The following is an 18,349-nucleotide window of genomic DNA, read 5'->3' as shown; positions in this document are numbered from 1 at the left end:
CTGAGGAGATTCTTTCCAAGTAGTAGGAAACACTTCCATGAGCAAGTGCATGTATGGCTGTTTGGCAAGCAGTGCTCGACAAAAATAATCACTACATAAAGCAGTTCATCCAGGTGAAGCAAAAGTCATCAGAGCCACCCTTGATTACATATTTAGAGCTGTGTAAATCTCACATTAAAGTACAAAGGGTGGTCTTGCCACAACAGCTCACGTTTCAGAGCCACAGCAATGTATGTCTGAAAGAGTCAAATGCTGTACTGAAGTGAATGATCATAGGAGAGAATTAAGCAGAAGCTCCAAGAGCTTCTGAAGGTGAATGATGAAGTTATTCAGCTGCTTTGGGCCTCAAAGACTCAGGAAAGTATGGGAAAGAATCCTAAGTAATCCTATTCCTGTCACATTTGAGAAATGTAAATGTAGAAATTATCAGGTAAGTGACCTACAGTGTTTTCACAGGTGACTTAGACAACCAGGATATCAGTTTACTGTGTTTCAATATGGCATCCAAATGAAGTTCTCTGATGCTGGCAACAAAGGAATTTCACATCAACTTACTCAGAGAACTTTTTCCATTTGAGGAAGTCAGTCCTCCCAATAGGAAGTAATTTTCTGTTCTGTACAGGAAATTCTTCTGGAAGTAACTAAAGCAACAGAGGCAGTCCACAAGGTGCAATAATTAATTAGATATGAGTATAAAGGTTGGGTTATGTTTTGGGGGCACAAATTGAGAGGGAACAATGGATATGTATAAGAACCAGACTACTAAAAGGATGCACATTCCACCAGTGGGAACTTGGAAAGATTAATGCAGTCTTCCCCCACCAGCCTCTGCCTCCGTGTTGATGAAGCAGAGAAGAGATGTGAGGAACATGCATATTTACTAATTATAGCAGAAAGGCGTCTGGAAAACAAAGTCTCACCCACTCTGTAAAATACAACTTGACATCTTTGGTGAAAGACTGAGTCCCTCTTGGTGAAATACTGCCTTACAGGGCCGTATGCTAACCATAGCAAGGAAGAAAACAATGCAGGCAAGTAAATACTCTGTTAAATCAACACCCACTGAGTCTAAAAGGAACAAACCACATGAGGCAGAAAAAGTCCTGAACACTAACGACATTAAAATCAACCAGGTGCAAGGTATCCTGTCTCTACACATGGGCCAGGTGACTTCTCTTCTTGGTCCTCATTACACTGCAAAGCAAATTTCCCTCACAAACACATTAATTCTTTTGCAGGGCTCTGCCCTTACTTTTATTTGGCATGTATAGTTTTCCTGATCTTACAACAGAACTTTCTCAGAGGTAGGATACTACAGAAAAGTGTTTGGTTTATTTGGTGTTCCAAGCAGGGAAGGCCTCTCGAAGGGCCTCTCCATTGTATTGCTCAGGAATACCAGAACAGGCTTCTCGCAGTGACCCTCACAAACAGCAAGGCAGGTGTCCTTAATGTCAAAGTCACACCACTGAAAAAACTTATTTCATTATCAATTACTCTCTAGGTTTTCATTACAACTTGACTCCGGGTACTGGTGGTGCTTCTGAAAACCAAACTACTGCAGATGGGGTAGGAGCTTCTTAGGCTTTTTTTTTTTTTTATTGCCCTTCAAAGCCAGATTTTCACAATATTCAGCTGTCTTTTTGAGAATCTGCTCAGCTTGAGAGGCCTCTTTCATGTTAAGACCTAAAAAGCCAAAGATGCCAATGTTTGAGTTGATGTGTTTGGCAAGGGGACCAGAAATGGTACTACCAAAGCTTGCCTTGCCTTCTCTCCCTCCTCATTCCCCATCATATGCCTGCTAATGGGGCTTTAGAGGATGGCAGACTGAACACTACATGCCGATTCATTTTGTCAGAAAACGAAGAGATTTTTTCCCCTGTAATTCAGTTTCTACTATGCATTTCACAGCAGACGGAATCCTACAGAGAACGGAAGACAGAATGTGATTTCACGATACACCTAAGCTAGCTGTCACCAAAAGGAAGAGTTGCCTCCATTTCTGCTTTATCCCCAACCATGGCTATTGTCTGACTCTCAAGTCAGTTGATAGAGCAAAGCTAGCAGGAACTGGTTCATTTTTTCTGTGCCATTAGTGCTTTGCCATTACTTGCTACATGGTCAGGTCATTGCTAGAAGAGTGAAGAACATGGTGACAGGATGAACAGAACTTTCTGCAGCAACTAGACCTTAGATCAACAAAACAATATTATCAAAATGGCACCGAGAACATGCACAGTATGTGGGAGTTTTCTGATGACACCCCCTCAGGTTTCAGGCTATGTCAATTGCTGCATCCTATGGGGAAGGACACACTGAAGGAAGTGCCATTTAAATGACCAAAGAAACAAATCTCATTTTCAATATCGGGAAACACTTCAGTAAAACAGAGACAATATTTCTATAAAACCATTTTAAAAAAATTGATGCAAAATATCATTTCTCCTTGATTAGAAATAATATTTGAAACAGATAAAAATACAAATCAATTAATTCTGGTTCATTTGTGTATTATACATTTAGGCAAGAAGTTAAACGTAATTATTATCCTAAAATACAAATCAATTAATTCCAGTTCATTTGTGTATTATACATCTAGGTAAGAAGCTAAATGCGATTATTAATCCTAAGTAACGCAAGTCGTTATACCTCAGTGCAGCAACTGTTATTCAAATCAATCATCTTTTACAGCAGTGTATCTGATTTTGATTTGGAAATTTCTTTGATAAATTGCTGAGAAAATACAATATTTTCTAGGCCAAACAGATCTAACCTGTAGCTACTATAAATTACTATGTTTTTCCACTAGATTTAAGTACCTACTTCTGTTTGCCCTGATGGCATGTCAAGTTGTACCATAGTCATCATCTTTAAAATAGTTTTTACTCAGATATTTCCCTGTAAAAGTGTTTTCTATCTTGCAACCACCCTCATAGCTTTACTCTAAGGACTCTAGTTTTTCAACATTTTTTGAAGAAAGTGCATGAGAACTAGGCAGAACCAGACTACTCACTACATTAGTGACAAACAGAACAATGTTGTAATGTTTTCACTTGTAATAAAGATTCTTCCTCCTACATACTTGCATTACTCTCATCTTTTAACCACTGCCTCACAGTATGAACTTGTGTTTAACTGCTTGCGTGATGACACAAAAGGATGTGCATTTGTCTTACGGCCTTTCCATAGCAGAGCTCTCCCTGCTGTAAGAATGATCTCCATGCCTTATCCACAGATAGCCTCATATGTAGCTAGTCTGAATGTTGTTAGTTTGGATCCAATTTATTAAGTAATACAGCTTACTCTATATCCATGAACTGTCTTAGTTATTTACCGCTCTCCCCATCTTTGTGCCATTTGAAAAATTCCTCAGTAATGATTTTATGTTTTCTTTCAGATCATTGATAAAGTGTTATATAGCTCATGGACAAGAACCAATCCCTGAAGAACTATGCTGGAAATGTAAATCATTTCTCATTTACAATCACATTGAGAAATATCAGTTAGCCAGTTTTAAATCCACTTAATGTGTGCCATATTGATTTTATATCATTCTAGTTTATTAATCAAAATATCTGGTGGCATAAAATCAAATGCTTTACAGAAAATCTAAATATATGAATTCACCACTATCACTTCTTAAACTCTGTTGGAAATAATACTCCACAATATATCAAATCAGGTTGAACTTCCACTTTTTTTCTTCCTCTTAAGTAAGGAGGTTTATTCTGCTTTGCAAAAAGATCCAATGAATGCACATTATTTTTCCCAATCGTGTTTACTTACTTTGAGCAAAGCCACGTGTTTAAATGTGGAGAACTGTTGTTCTTTATAGTTTCAGTTTTGCAAATAATTTTCTGCTTCCAACCCTCATTTTTTTTGGTCTCCTTCTCTCATAAGGACTATTCAACAAGAATGTAGTAACACAGATTCAAAATGCATCTGACTTACAAAATTTGATAAAGAAGCATTGACAAGTTTAATTTCTGCAAGCTAGTCTTTTCCTGGAATGGTAGGCAAAGATTGATTTTTAAGCTTAGTTGCAATTAAAGCAGTTTCTCCATTAAGAATCTCTTCTGCCTGCTTCCTCCTCAGGAATGCAAAACAATGAAACCATCACATGAAATAATGAAAACCTGAACAAGAGTTGCACCATCGCAGTAATTCTTGGTCCTACTCTAATTTCCAGTTGATCTCCTGGCTACTATTAAAAATCTGTCTCTTTCTTAATACATATGCCCTTATTATTAAATGAAACCTACCGTATCAGTACTGAAAACTTAATTGATGCTTGTAACCCAAGATTAATTAGTAACAGTAAAGCATACACAGGAAAAAAACCAAAGCCTTTTACCTGTGGATCTTTGAAATACATTTCATACAACTGAATGGTCCGCCGGCTTGCTTGACTCCCATGATACACAACCACATTCAATTCTGTCCAGGTGCGGAACTCCCTTTCCCAGTTGGGAATTGTGGACAACGGTGCAATAACCAAGAAAGGACCATGGATTCCTTTCAAATATATCTCATAGAGAAACGTAATGGACTGGATAGTCTTTCCCAACCCCATTTCATCTGCTAAAATGCAGTTTCGTCTGAAAAAATAACAAAAGCAGTCTTAATGTTTTCTTCCTAACTTAATACATAGTATTACTGTTTTATGCAATGTTATGTTATGCCCCCTGAAACAGTTTGTATACAATTCCTGCAGTAAAAAAATGGAAATAAAAAAAAAGATGTAAATAATTCTAAAAGCTCATTTGAGAAGACTACTTTTAAAGGTTATCATTGCATATAAGCTATAAAAGCTTTTCCAAAGCAGGATTCAGTAGTAAGCAATATTTTACGTACGTGTTGTACCAATTGAAAAGAAGCCAGTTTACTCCCTCCAACTGGTATTCCCTGAGTTTGTTATTGTTTTTATACTCCCTGGAACTCTCCGATTTCTTCCAGTCATCGGCAGGAGGTCGCTCCTGTTTCAAATACAGCAAATCCCATTAGTGGTTTCTGAAAGACCACATTACTTTACTATTTTCAAATCAAATCCTCTGTACAGAGCCAATTCTTACCACACGCTCCATTTCTGGCTCCCTAGACATCAGTTTCTCAAATTCTTCAATCTTAGCTTGGTCGATGTCTTGCTTGAGCTCCCAAGTGCTGTCTTCATAAGGAAGCGAACACCATTTCACCAGATAATGCGTTACAGGCTTTGTTAAGATAAAAATAAGATCAGAACACAATTTAAAACAATAAAAATGTAACCATTTATACAGGAGATCTGCAGGCTAGATAAATTCAAAGAGCATTACCAGACCTAAAAGTCTGAATCAGCCAAAAGGATAAGCAAACAGCAGGTTGACTTCTTAACGACCTAATGAATTCAGATTAGAATGGAGGGAATGCAGGTTCACCACCAAAAGGAGCACAACACTATATTTGAAATCACTAGTATTAAACTAAAATTTTAAAATAAAACAATATTCATTTTCCAATTTTTACAATTTAAAAACCCCAACCATTCATAGATCAAGCAACCCAAAATCCACCATTCACAGATAAAGCAATACGGAAACACTGACACAGTCAGTAAAACTTTCTATTCTCCCAAGACCAAAAAGGAGTCTCCTAGAAAACAAAGGGATCTTGCTGTGCAGAACAGGTCATAAAAAGTAAGAGACAGTAAATCCAGGACCTTTTCTGCAAAGTCTAAATCATTATTAACAATATTAACAACAATTTAGCAATGACTGTTGCAAACTTCATTTAAATTCTGTATAACCTGCACGGACACCATACTTCTATCTACATAGGAGGTTTTTTGCTTTGCTTTGTATTAAATATAGGTAACACAGAAGTATAGAATTCCCCCTTAAGGCCACTTTATTCTAGAGAAATCGCTATATTAGCCAATGTTTTCTCAAATGCCTTCCTGTTTTCTGCATACATATCGAATGCATGCATACATATACAGCTTCAGAAAGTGCTTAATATATTCGAATAAAGAATAAATTCTAAACACAATGTCTATATGACCACAAATACACTAGAAGTTCTGTTTACCTCTCCATTATCATCTGTGCTACGTGAAAAATCCATGATTCGATCAACTTCCACATAATCTGGATTAAAAAGCTCACATCAATCTGTTCAAGGAAACAGTCAAAAAAATATACAAGATATCTTTATTAGCTCTTCCTGAGAGGAAAAATTATTATATATTTCACCAGGCAATAATATTTTGGGTCACGGTGACATAGAATTTATATTTGGCAAACTTCAACATGTTAATTGAAATGCTACAATTCAGCAAGATCATTCCCCGTGAGGGAATCAGACTTCTCAGACTTTGTTAACTGGGCCTCTTAATTACTGTGTGAAACCTTTTACTGTGAGAGAATGTTTAAGAATATTTTAAATGAAGTGTGAAATTACAATTCACTAATGAGCAATCGAAAAGGCTTATGGCATGCAATGCATTTAGTATTCTTGAAAACTACAGCTTGCAATAAAGAAACTAGAGCCCTGTACACTAAGTGCCTTTGGATTATTTTAACTACAGAAATTGTCTGACTGCTTTATAAGCAAGATTCAAAGATTATTATTTCAGAAACACAGAAAAAGCACCGCGTGTTTACAGTTTCACCAAAAATCACAATTTGTTATATCCTTTCTTATCCCTTCAAGCACTTACAGGATTCACTAGAGTACAAAATCGTTATGTTTCATTTTATACTTTCAAGATCCCCTCCAATGGAAAAAAACAGACAAAAGTAGTAAAGACTATGTACATTTTGATAGCTTTTTCCTAAAAACAAACACAAGTTGCAGGTACTTAAAATAATTTGTGACACACTTGGAAATAGATATAAAAAATAGTTTAAAAAGAAGCATTTGTGGGTTTCTTCACTTAAAACAGATGCTAAATTCTACAATTATGCTGCTTAATGGCTTGATATACTGTATTGACTGTTCCTCTAAATTTCCATGTATTTATTAACTTCTTTAAAGACAGAAACATCAGGAGTCTTCAAAGTTAATTTATTCTAATTCTTTAGGCATTAGCATTATATGATGCAGCTAATTCTTTGTAGTTGCCACCCCATTTTATAATAATATCAAAGCATTCTTTGGATGTTTTGACATGGTGTTCATAGACTTTCTATACTCTGCCCTAGAAGTATATCACATTGATTCCTCTTCCCCCGAATTCCTGTAAATTTTATCAGAATATATCAATCGGATGCACTTAATCAGAAACCTGTGGTGACTCTATGAAAGTTTTCAATTTCAAACAGGTTTTGTTTAACTTGAACTATACAGTAATAACAAATATAAATAAATAAATAGGGTACCACATGAACCTGTTTTTTCTCAAAGGACAGCATTTTACTGAAAGGTAAGCTTTCAGAAACACAAACCAGCAGATCTGGTCTTTTATTGACAGGACCCCTGCCACACTACTGCTTATGGCTCTAAGTGAAATTAAATTGATGATAAAAAGCTTAGAATCCCTAGTGAGCAGCAGTCCATAACACAGAAAAATGTGATGCGTTTTTCTGGCATAATCGGCTCCCGAGAAGACAGACCTGGCACTGATTCAGTAAGAGTCATGCTTACAAGATGAACAACTAACCATTCACTTTAAGAAAAAAAAAATATATAGTAAAAGCTATAAAGTCAGGATGGATCACTTGACCTTCATAAATTTGCTAGGCTTGGATCAAACATGGTTGTATTTTATATCAGAATAAACACCACTGATATATTACAGTTGTTCAAAATCTTCTGCTTCTATATGGAAAAAGAATTCATAAGAATATCCTTTAAATATCTAAAAGAAACAAACAATCATACTTCTGAAAGGAATTTGTTCTGGCCCTGTTTTGCCTTAAACCGCTTAATCTTCTGCTGAATTCTCTTGTCTTTGTCCAGCTCTTCCACAGATGCCCACTGGCAATGAAGGTAAGAACTAGAAGACAAAACAGAAAATCTTACTCAAAACTGCACTTCTATTGCATATTCCTGTGTATCCCACTAGTACAGCTACACCTTTTCAGCCCTTTGCAGTGCTGCACTTGGAATCCAGACACTACCCTCTTCATAATACAAGTTATGAACAAATCACCTTTACTGGGAGTAATTATACTTACTAATGGAGAAACTGGTCAGTAAATAAAAGCAACTCCCACCCAAATAAAATTTATATATATACCCCATATATTTAGTGTTTCATACTAAGATGATTTTTATTGGTCATACTCAAATATAATTAGTGTACAAGATGTATGTCACCATTTAATGTCATACTCTAGCAAATAGCAGGATTTTTAAAAGTTAATAAGGCTACGTAAACAATTCATATGCTAACATGATATACACTATATATTTTTGAGAACAGCACTATAAATAGAAGTTGCATACTAGTCAATTGAAGTTTAAACATTTACAGAAATAAAAGAAAAACCCTTGTAAATGCAGTTCCGAGACAGCTGATCTTTAAGAACACAAAGTTTCGACTGAGAAACAGCATCTCTGCCAAAATGGCTTGTCCTACTTGATAAATGAAGTAATAGAGCTTTTGACAGTCTAAGAAGTGTAACACACAAATAATTAACACAACAAATATATTCCAATGTAATAAAACTAACAAAGCATCATTAAGCTATTAAACATCATGCCACCATTAATGTAGTGCAAAGGGTACAAAGGTGGCAGCACATTCAAAGTGAAGTCAGCTAGCTGAGAGAAGAAACTCACTTTAAGTAAATTTCTGCCCCTCAGGTGGAAAAGTTTCTGAGATTAAAGAAGACACGCTATTCTTCTTAAAGAAAAAAGAGCTTATCCAGCTGTGAAGTATGTTATTTTAAATACTGATGGCACTGCAGTTTCAGAGTCCAGAAGTAAAGCAACATGCTGTTCTCACCCCTGTAGCATCCCTGTTACGGAGGGGCAGCTATCTCGTTATTTTCATAGTACATTTTCTTGAATACAAATCTTGTTTTTGAAGCAACGTTATGGGTTATTTTTGATTAGTTTGCATGCACATTATGAGATTAAAACTCTATAGTTGCAATTAGATCAATACAGATAAATAAGCATGTGCTCAGGAAACTGCACATGGATAATGAGCCTTAAATTAAAGTTTAATAGTAGAGCAATTTTACCTATGTATTTCATTTTGGAGAGAATACAAATTACGAAGACATTATCAGGCCTGCTACCATCAATGCATCCACTTCCTTATTTAGTTGCTACTGGTTTGGATTAAACTTTAGCCACGTTTGAAGTCTGATAGTAAACTGTTGTTGACAAATCCAGTTTTTAACAACTATTATGTGAACTCAAAACCATGAATCAAACCTGTAACATTACTTACAAGTTTTTGTACTTTACATAGAATTCCTCTACTTCCACCTCCTCTCCATTTTCCATCTATAAGAAAAGAATTGTTGAAACATGAATTAAAACTTCGAAAAGCCCCGATTAAATTATTGATTAAAACAAACAGTATGATACCCACATACGGAGACAAGTGGAGGGGTAGGAAAATGTAGGTGGGAGGAGGACATGGGTAAGGAGTTTCCCCCAGCAGCTTACCCAAGTACATACTGCACTGCTTACTACAACTTCCAAGACATGAATCATTTGAACTCCTCCCTAACCACATGCAGCTTCATTCACAACCTCACCCCAAATCTGGCTGTCTGCCAAACCCACAGTGTTAAGTAGAAGCCAAGTGTACCATTTTCTCAGGCAGCAGCCAATTAGCAACTGCACTCCTGAATGCCATATGTATTATTTTTGGCTGGCTCATGGCAACTTTACATTGTGGGTTTTGTAATGTTTTAAAAAAGAGTTTTAAAGGGGGTTTATTCCTCCATATAGTTAATAACTCCAAACAAGAAGCCATATAAAACTAAACCTTATACCTCTGCTAGAATTTCAGTTCATGGCTTTAGTTTTACTCAATGGTGCAATTAAATTCACTCAGGCAAGATGTCTCACATACAGAGCAGCCAAATTAAATTAACACCCAAAAACTACATTTAAAGCAAGGTTAAAGTTGTGATATAAACCAGCAAAACCAAGGGCATTCGGTGCTAAGGGTTGAGACTACTCTTCACTCATCCCTAGTGCCAAAGTATTGCATAACATATGGCATGTAATTCAACAAAGTATTACTCCTGAACCTAGCCATAGGACAAACTAAGGACAGTGCACCAGGCACACACTCAGAATTCAGTTTTTGTCACAACATTAACGGTTTATGTTTGCTAATGAACTTTGGGACAGTTTTAAATAGAAGAGGATTTTCTGTTTTACATACCTCTTCAGGGACAGCAACATCTGCAACATCATATGTAACACAAAACAGATGAAACTGTTGACCCCTGTATAAATCAATGCCCTCCATTTTATATCTATATATCTATACCTATCAAAAAAAATGGAGAGAGGGAGAGAGGGAGAGAGGGAGAGAGGGAGAGAGGGAGAGAGGGAGGGAGGGAGAGAGGGAGGGAGGGAGGGAGGGAGGGAGGGAGGGAGGGAGGGAGGGAGATTACTCTAAAACTAGAGGATGAATTGTCATCTTTCGAATTCTCTCTCAAAAGAAAAGTTGCTGGCTAGATATTACTTCCGTCGCAGCACTATTAAAAAGCAACACTAGTAGCTGCATTAACTTTTTCTTTACTGTGCTAGATCACAGGTTAATGCACTCCTAATCTCAGTTGATAAAGTATTCCTTCTCTTGCAGACTAGCAAGGGGTTTTATCATTTTAGGGCTTATATCACTCTGGTACAGTTTACGTTCATCTCTAGAGAGAGACGTGACACCAGCTTCCACCTAGGTCTCCCTGGAGAAATGGAAGGCAACAAGCTATTCCTGGAACTGGAACTACTTCTTGATCTTCTTGCATCCTCTGTTGAAGGAGATAAACTGTCCTTTAACCCTAAACATAGGGATGAGCCTTTCAATCACTTACAAAGACACCGCCAAATGAAAGAATCTGAAGAATAGTAATTAAAATAAATAAATAAATAAAATTGAGTATCTCTCAAGAAGGTATTCATAATTAGAGGTCAAAACTGAAGTATAAAAAAATGAAGATCCTATTATCTGAATCTATGCACTCCCTGAGGCAAAATCACTCCCTAAGAAGTCATCTCTAATTTTGAGATTCTGCCTTTTTTTTTTTTCCCTGAAACGTATTATGGCCAAGTCTCTTTATTAGTTTTAAATCAGGAACCTTTGAGATTCATCAATCTTATAGTGACAGTGTGGTTAAACACCTTTATATAAAGGTTTCATATTAGCCAATTTAACTCTTCTCCACAGCATTTTAATCAAGTGTATTTTTTGTCATCTGCCAATATAGTAACAATAATTTACAATGTAAATCTTGATAAATCCTGTAACTCTCACAAGTAAAAAGTGCTATTGTGTTGTCTAATAGATAATAATTGGTCTATGTTATTATATATTCTGTGAGTGTGATTCAAAGATTCAACTAAAGAAAGAGTATTTCAGAAAAAAAAATCCTTTAAAAATCTTATTCTAGCATTCATGCTGCTTGGAAAAAGGAAAAAAAAAAAAAGAACACTAAATTCCAATCAAGTTACAATCTCCAGTGCTCAAATAGGGCGTACTAATACATGAGTATATCATGAATGAGAGAGATTATGCGCTCTACGTCACTGTCTAACCCTCACAACTCACGTTTACATTAACCAAGTAAAAAGGCGAGACAGAACATTTATGCAAAATTCCCCCAAAACTGGTTATGCAGACATCCTAAAATAGCACGTCAGACATGGGCAGCACAGGATTCTTCAAATGATCATTGCCCAGGTGTGACATAATTGACAATCTTATCTCCACAGTCTTTGCAGATAATTGAAGAAATAAATGATCCCTTCCTTCAAGCAAATACAATTCTGCACTGCCTTTGCCACAGAAGTGATACAGTAACACCTGCTAATACAAAAGTTATTTGAGCAAGTCACTGAAGTGTAGAAACAAGTAAGAGCTACAAAAAACAAACAAACAAACAAACAAAAAAAAACAGGAAGATCACCTGCTAGAAAAATATCAGAACATATTAATGACAAATGGAAAATCATATATATTAAAACCAATTACAGATACACAGTACTAACTAACTGGTTTTAAACTAACCAGTTTGTGGATGAGATTTATGAATTTGTACACAGTTCTACTAGATATAATTCTTGCCGTGTATTGGTAGGCAAAAAGAGAAATTCAGATGTGTAATATGCAGGTACAATGCTCCAAAAACTCTACATCTTTCCAAAATACATGTTGTGCTGAATAGCATATTTAGTTCTAGCCATGCCTTTTCAAAGTTAGGTATCAGAAATCCAAAGGGGGATGAAGTTGGTTAAGGAAAGAATTGGAGAAATGAAAGATTTCCACATACGAACTGAAAACATCAGGACTGTCACAGTTTAGAAAGAGAATATGATGCATGTACTTAGCACTTTCTGCAAGAGGTAAGAGTATTCAACAGAATTAAAAATTCCATGTTAAGAACAACAGGGAAAAACATTGGCTGTTGTACTTGAAGTACTATACAGTACTGCTTCGGGTATGGTAACTTCTAAACTAGACTAAGGCGATTTTTGAGAAAAGCAGCATAATTTTAAGGTAAGAATACTGTTTCAAAAGCGTACTCATTATCTAATGTCCTTTATTTGAACGAAACATCTTTGTTACAACCTAATTCACTGAAAGGTTTCCTAGCGAAGCCTTTCCTCATGTTTATTTTATGCGTTGGTCCTGATCGCAGCAATTTTACTTTGATTAGTAATCTAACAACTGGGGTTTTGATGATGTTAGTAAGAGTGTAAAAGACCTTTAATAAAAGCACAGTTGGATACTTCAGATGTTAAATATTAACATCCTGAAATCCATTTTTTGGGGATAGAGAGGAGTGTTGGGAGGAAGAGCAGGAAACAAGAGACACCCCTCAAACCTGCAAATACAATCCTTAAAAAACATTAAAGAAAGAGCTCAAAATAGAGCTTGCCTCCAGCAGAGCTTGCAATCAAAGACATGTAGGCAGCAGACCAACCACTTCCCACAAACTGCAGCAAAATACACACTCCCCATGAGTAATCACACCTTTGTTTGCAGGGGAGAGGAAGAAGAGAAGAATAATTGGTGAAAAACAGCTTCAAATGTAAAGACATTTATGAAAAGATCACATTCTCCTCTCCTACCTGGTAGACCATCAGGACAACTAATTATTAAGTTTATACTACGTGAAGTTTACCTGAAAAAATAAGCCTATGGTTTAAAATACAAAATAGAGCTCTAGACTTCAAAAAACCACAAACCCTAGAGGTTTGTGCTGTAAAAGCTGTAGAACCAAATTCAATCAAAGCCAGTCATGACATTGCATGAATTTAGGTTTACAAAGCCATTAATGATGTCGTGGCAGTAGTGATAAAATAAAAATAAAATAAAACATAAACCCATAACAAAAAATACATGAATAAACACAACTTTTCCTCATCGAATTTGAAAAATTAACACTTTGAGGAAAAGAAATATTTCTGGTTAACTAAGACCACTATGAGCTTTATATCTATATTAATCAAACAGGGTTTTTTTCTCCAGCTGTAAGATCAGTCAGAGAACTAACTACACAAATGAGTCTGTAGAATACAATAATGCCTCTTTTGGAAAAAAGCTCTTCTCTACTTTCCTACTCAGTGTTTAATAATTTGGAAGTGCAAAGGCCAATCAAATTCTCAAGTAGATTAGAGGAGTCTGTAGCAAAATAAGAACATAATTAGCGATCAGGGCAGAATTAAAAGAGAACCACATTTAACCAAACAATATTTTTTTTCACCATCTTAGCACAGCAACATGGAGAACACTGAACACCTCTGTATGTAATGTTCTTGATCTCAAGTGAACTTGTATGGGCTGCTAAGTACAACAACTGTCAAACCATGCAAAAGTTATGGGCAAGAACTTTTTTTTTTTTTAAAAATAAAAAAAAAACCTACAAAAAGGCAGAAACCTAGGATGCAGGAGGGTTCTCTCACTCCTCAACTCCCACGAAACATTACTCTAAGCGAAGAGCACAGCAATTTTCACCCAGGTGTATGCATTTGGAAAAAAAAAATCATTTGAAGAGATGCAGGAAAGACCAGAAGACTAAACAAGCAACCTGTTTTCTGTATGTCTATCCAAAAGCATTCTAAATAGTATCTAAAGACATTCTTAGGGAACCAACTCTATCCAGTAAAACAATTTTTTACTTAGAAATATCTAAGCATTTTTGAGAACTTCATGGGGGTTTAGCAGAAATATGCTTAGCTTGTTTAAAAATGTGGAGGGAAGAGGCTGTGTTTTGTTTTACCTTTTTCTTGACTGAACGGCTACTCATGATTTTCTCCACAACAGGACCTTCGGCATCAGCAGATTCCTACATCACAAACATCATACAAGAATTATGGCTGTGCATATAGAATTTTTGATTCTTACTTACTTCCTTCATTAGAAAACTTCAAATAATTTTTTCCAACAGGACTTTAATACATGGGAGGATTTTTTTTTCCTCTCAGCATGAGAACTGAGAAGATCCAAATATATTTAATGCCATAATAAAGGATCGAAGGATACTTGTTTAAACACATTTTTAAGAGCTAATGGAACTCCAGCTTTCGCACAAAGGCTGACATGCACACACAGAGATCAGTTCACCTCTCCTAAAATTATACATGCTTTCAGCACCAAACAGTCTAAATATTAGGAGACATTCAAGAACGCTGGTTGGCTGTGTAAATGTCCACATGATAGCTATCAAAATTGCATGTGATTCCCACTGTTACAACTGCAGGCGAACCTAGCAAATTCTCCTTCTGATAAGGCACAATTAACAACAGAGATCACATAGAGTATTTCAGAGGGCTTAACAAATTGCCAAATGAAATACCAAAGAACATGTCTATATTCGCCAATAGGTTATCAGTCAGTTAAGTGAAGTAGTTCTTTGAAAAAGCACTACAAAACAATGAGATTGTTACAACAGTCATTCCTACATTATTACCCCTCATCTTACTCAAACTATTTTATCCATCATTTACATTGCACAGAGAATAAAGTGTACCCTGCTGGGTACTACAAGGCAGTAATTTCATAAAGGGGTTCTTATGGTGCCTAGCAGCAGGGAACAAGCTTGAGTGGTTTATTAAAGTCACAGAAGCCAGACCACTGAATTCAGGGAAGTAAATTCAGACTCCTAGCAGTCCAGTTTAGGTTCCCTTTTGGTAGAAACTATTAATTTCAAAGAACTGTGTCAAATTGCATATCACCAGCTTGTAAACAAAGTCATGAATGAATATGTTCTTTAAGAAGGTAAAAAGCTAATTCCTTCTGGCACACTGTGCCAACCAAGGATGAGTATCATTCAGAAAAGGAGCCCATATTTGAACTCTGAATTTTGCAGTTACATCCACTTTTCCAGTCCATTCAAATCTGACCTGTTGCTCTGACTGAGAAGTGTTTGAAGGAGAGTCTCTTCCAGCAGCATCAGCATCATCTGCCTCCTCATCTGAAATCTTGAACTCCAGGTCTTCTGTGTAACGCTTCCTTTTCACTTGTCTGCTGGAGCGTCGCTTCTACATGGAAAGCAGCGATGTTTTTCATGACAAATGAAACTGATAAATTGCACAGTAACTGAGAAAGCTTCTTCATACTTCTCAAATACACTACTGTGTAGTGAACACTATTATTTTTTCAACATCATGGTAGGAATCAAGACAGTACCATTCTAAACTCATGCCTGTTGGCTCCTCTTAACTTTTGTAAAAACAGAACATAACCCACAATACTTCATGCTTGCTCTGAGCTGGAAAGTAATGATGTTTGTTTGTTGTTAGCATTCCAAAAAGCCACTAGAAAAGTAAAAGGCATATCTCAGAAAGCAAATCAAAAGCAAGAAGTTGCACCACATCTACTACAAACTTTGACAGATGGCCAGTGCAGGAACCAAATCCCACCTTTCCACAGCATGGCTCACAGTGTTGCTAAGCAGTGACAACACACTGCTGTGGTCTCCTCATCTCCCCAGTTGTACCCAGATTATCTTGTAGGGGAAATACAATGAAAATATGATTTCCTCTCTTCCCTGACACAGCAGTGTTGAGAACGCCATCCTGGAGCACAGCACGGGAAAAGACCCCAAACTTGAATAGCATAGGATGAAAAAATTGGACCACCCCAAGCGAAAACGTAGTTCTTGTCTCCCCCATACCCTCATCTCCAGGGTGAGAGAAAGATTCAGAGAAGCTGCAGAAAATCTGCAAAATATACAAGCACTCATTTGGCAGAATTTGCGACATATCACTCAGTGTCAGTCATCACTTTCTGCAACAATAAAATTCAAATTCCCAGATAGTCTGAATCAGGTTATACATTTTCAGAAGCTGATAGCATATGCTGTTGAGGGAAGCTGTTAACTCATCATTAAATATCTCAATGGGCTCACACACATATTTTAAAAAGATGCTGAATTTCAACTGCTAAAAATCCATTTTTATGAACTGATATATTAATTATTTTTTATTTCTTTCTCAGCTTAACACGCATCTTCTCTGGTACATGCAAGCACTTATAGAGCTTGTTCAACAGATCTGTCTCTCTAAATCCACATAAATGAAGTTTAAAATTTACTTAGCTCTTTAAATACAAATATCTGATGCGCTTTAGAAAATAGGAAATTCTGTCTTAAACTGAAAACGTAATTTTTGAGCAAAGAAATCCTTTAAACAACCATGATGAGGCTTCTACCTTTAGCACAGTAACTTACGGGGTTTCCCACATAACTGTAATATGATAGCAATATTTTTATACTTGAAAACAGATGTTATTTGGCAAATTTACGCCCTCATTTCCATAATCACTGCTGGGAAAATATCGATCTTCTTTTGGCTCAATAGGTAAGTCTTACCACTACTCTTTGTGCCAAAAATCTCTTCTTCCATTTCCCTGATAGAAAGGAGACCTCGAATGTAATGGTAACCTTCCCTGATGTTTATTGACTTGGTTAGCTTCCTGTTTCCTCTGGCATACACATGAGGCTTTGCAATGCTTATGCATCTTTGTCAGAAACTGTGCATACATGTACTTGCATCAGATTACCTTTTACTCTTTAACTGATCTATATGTGGAAAGGCTTGATAGCAATGTTAAAAAAAGCGTATGGTAACACAACAAAAGTAAATATTCCTCTCTGAAGATAATAATGTCATTTTCTGCATTACTAAGCAAGATCTTTATAGGTGACTCAGTATTCAAGAACATAATGGAGTTTCAGACAACCACATAACTACCTGCATTGGGAAATGCATAACAAGTTTATTAATCTTAGCTGTCCTAGTGTATATGATGGAAAACTTCCCTAAATTTACATGAAGAAGTGTGGGGGTGTATAACACACGGAATGCGAGGAAAAACATATTAAGAAAAAATTAAGTAATGCAAAGACCCTAACACTTGTATGTCCAAAAAAAAAGAAAAATATTTCAAATGTAAAATTTATCACCCCAGTGAATTGCAAAAAGAGAACGTTTTGTCACACTAAACTGGAAACAAAAGACATGCATATATTTTGACCTGTGCATGATATATAAAGAGTATACAGTGACCTGCAAAAAAAAACCCAAAATCAGCCCCCAGGTTTCTTCTACAACTTTTGTCAATGCTGTTAATCAGGCTAAAAGACTCGTGACACAGGATGGAAAACTTATTCTTCAAACATTGTAATGCTATGGTATATCTCACCTGTTCTCATTCAGAACACATGGCTTTCATGAACCAGAAATACTGTTTTCTCTGTTGCTGCATTTTTTTCTAACAAGAATACTCCAGGTCACTCACATTTTATTATCCTCTAGATCTCTTCTGGAAGATGGTAAGAAGGAAGGCATAGACTGTGTCTTGTTAGGACACCACTATTTGGCAACCTTTTCACCAACCTTTTCAACCACCAATCATTGGTCTCAACAGCTATCTAACTAAAAGCAAGCTGATATGCAATTGCTGAATGCAATGGACTCCAGTAATAGTAGCACAAGTTTAGGAATTTCATGATTCTTCCATCATAATTTGCCTGTATCCTTTCATGAGGAAATTCTTATTTTTAACTCACTGTGAGCACTGCCAGCAGAAGCAAGCCAGGAACTGACTACTTTTAACATGACTAGCAGCAGAACACATGAAAGTTCTTATATATGCTCTATTCCTATTTCCAGATCTTCTTTATGTGAAAGAAAGTTTAGAGAGAAATTGACGGGTGGGCAGTGGTGAAGAAAAATT

The 18,349-nt window shown here is 36.2% G+C and overlaps 1 protein-coding gene across 1 annotated transcript in view; it reads right to left on the bottom strand.

Moving 5' to 3' along the window:
- The window catches only part of CHD7 (chromodomain helicase DNA binding protein 7), a 127,962-nt gene that overhangs the window by 30,861 nt on the left and 78,752 nt on the right, over positions 1 to 18,349 (bottom strand). Inside the window, 8 exon segments of the mRNA XM_035553166.2 lie at positions 4,352 to 4,595; positions 4,852 to 4,973; positions 5,070 to 5,207; positions 6,061 to 6,132; positions 7,843 to 7,969; positions 9,377 to 9,432; positions 14,391 to 14,456; positions 15,514 to 15,651. Of these exon segments, the coding sequence (XP_035409059.1) occupies positions 4,352 to 4,595; positions 4,852 to 4,973; positions 5,070 to 5,207; positions 6,061 to 6,132; positions 7,843 to 7,969; positions 9,377 to 9,432; positions 14,391 to 14,456; positions 15,514 to 15,651 (963 nt within the window).

This window comes from Cygnus atratus, chromosome 2, assembly GCF_013377495.2.
Source record: "Cygnus atratus isolate AKBS03 ecotype Queensland, Australia chromosome 2, CAtr_DNAZoo_HiC_assembly, whole genome shotgun sequence".
Taxonomy (NCBI): domain Eukaryota; kingdom Metazoa; phylum Chordata; class Aves; order Anseriformes; family Anatidae; genus Cygnus; species Cygnus atratus.
This window is presented reverse-complemented; position numbering and strand designations above follow the sequence as displayed.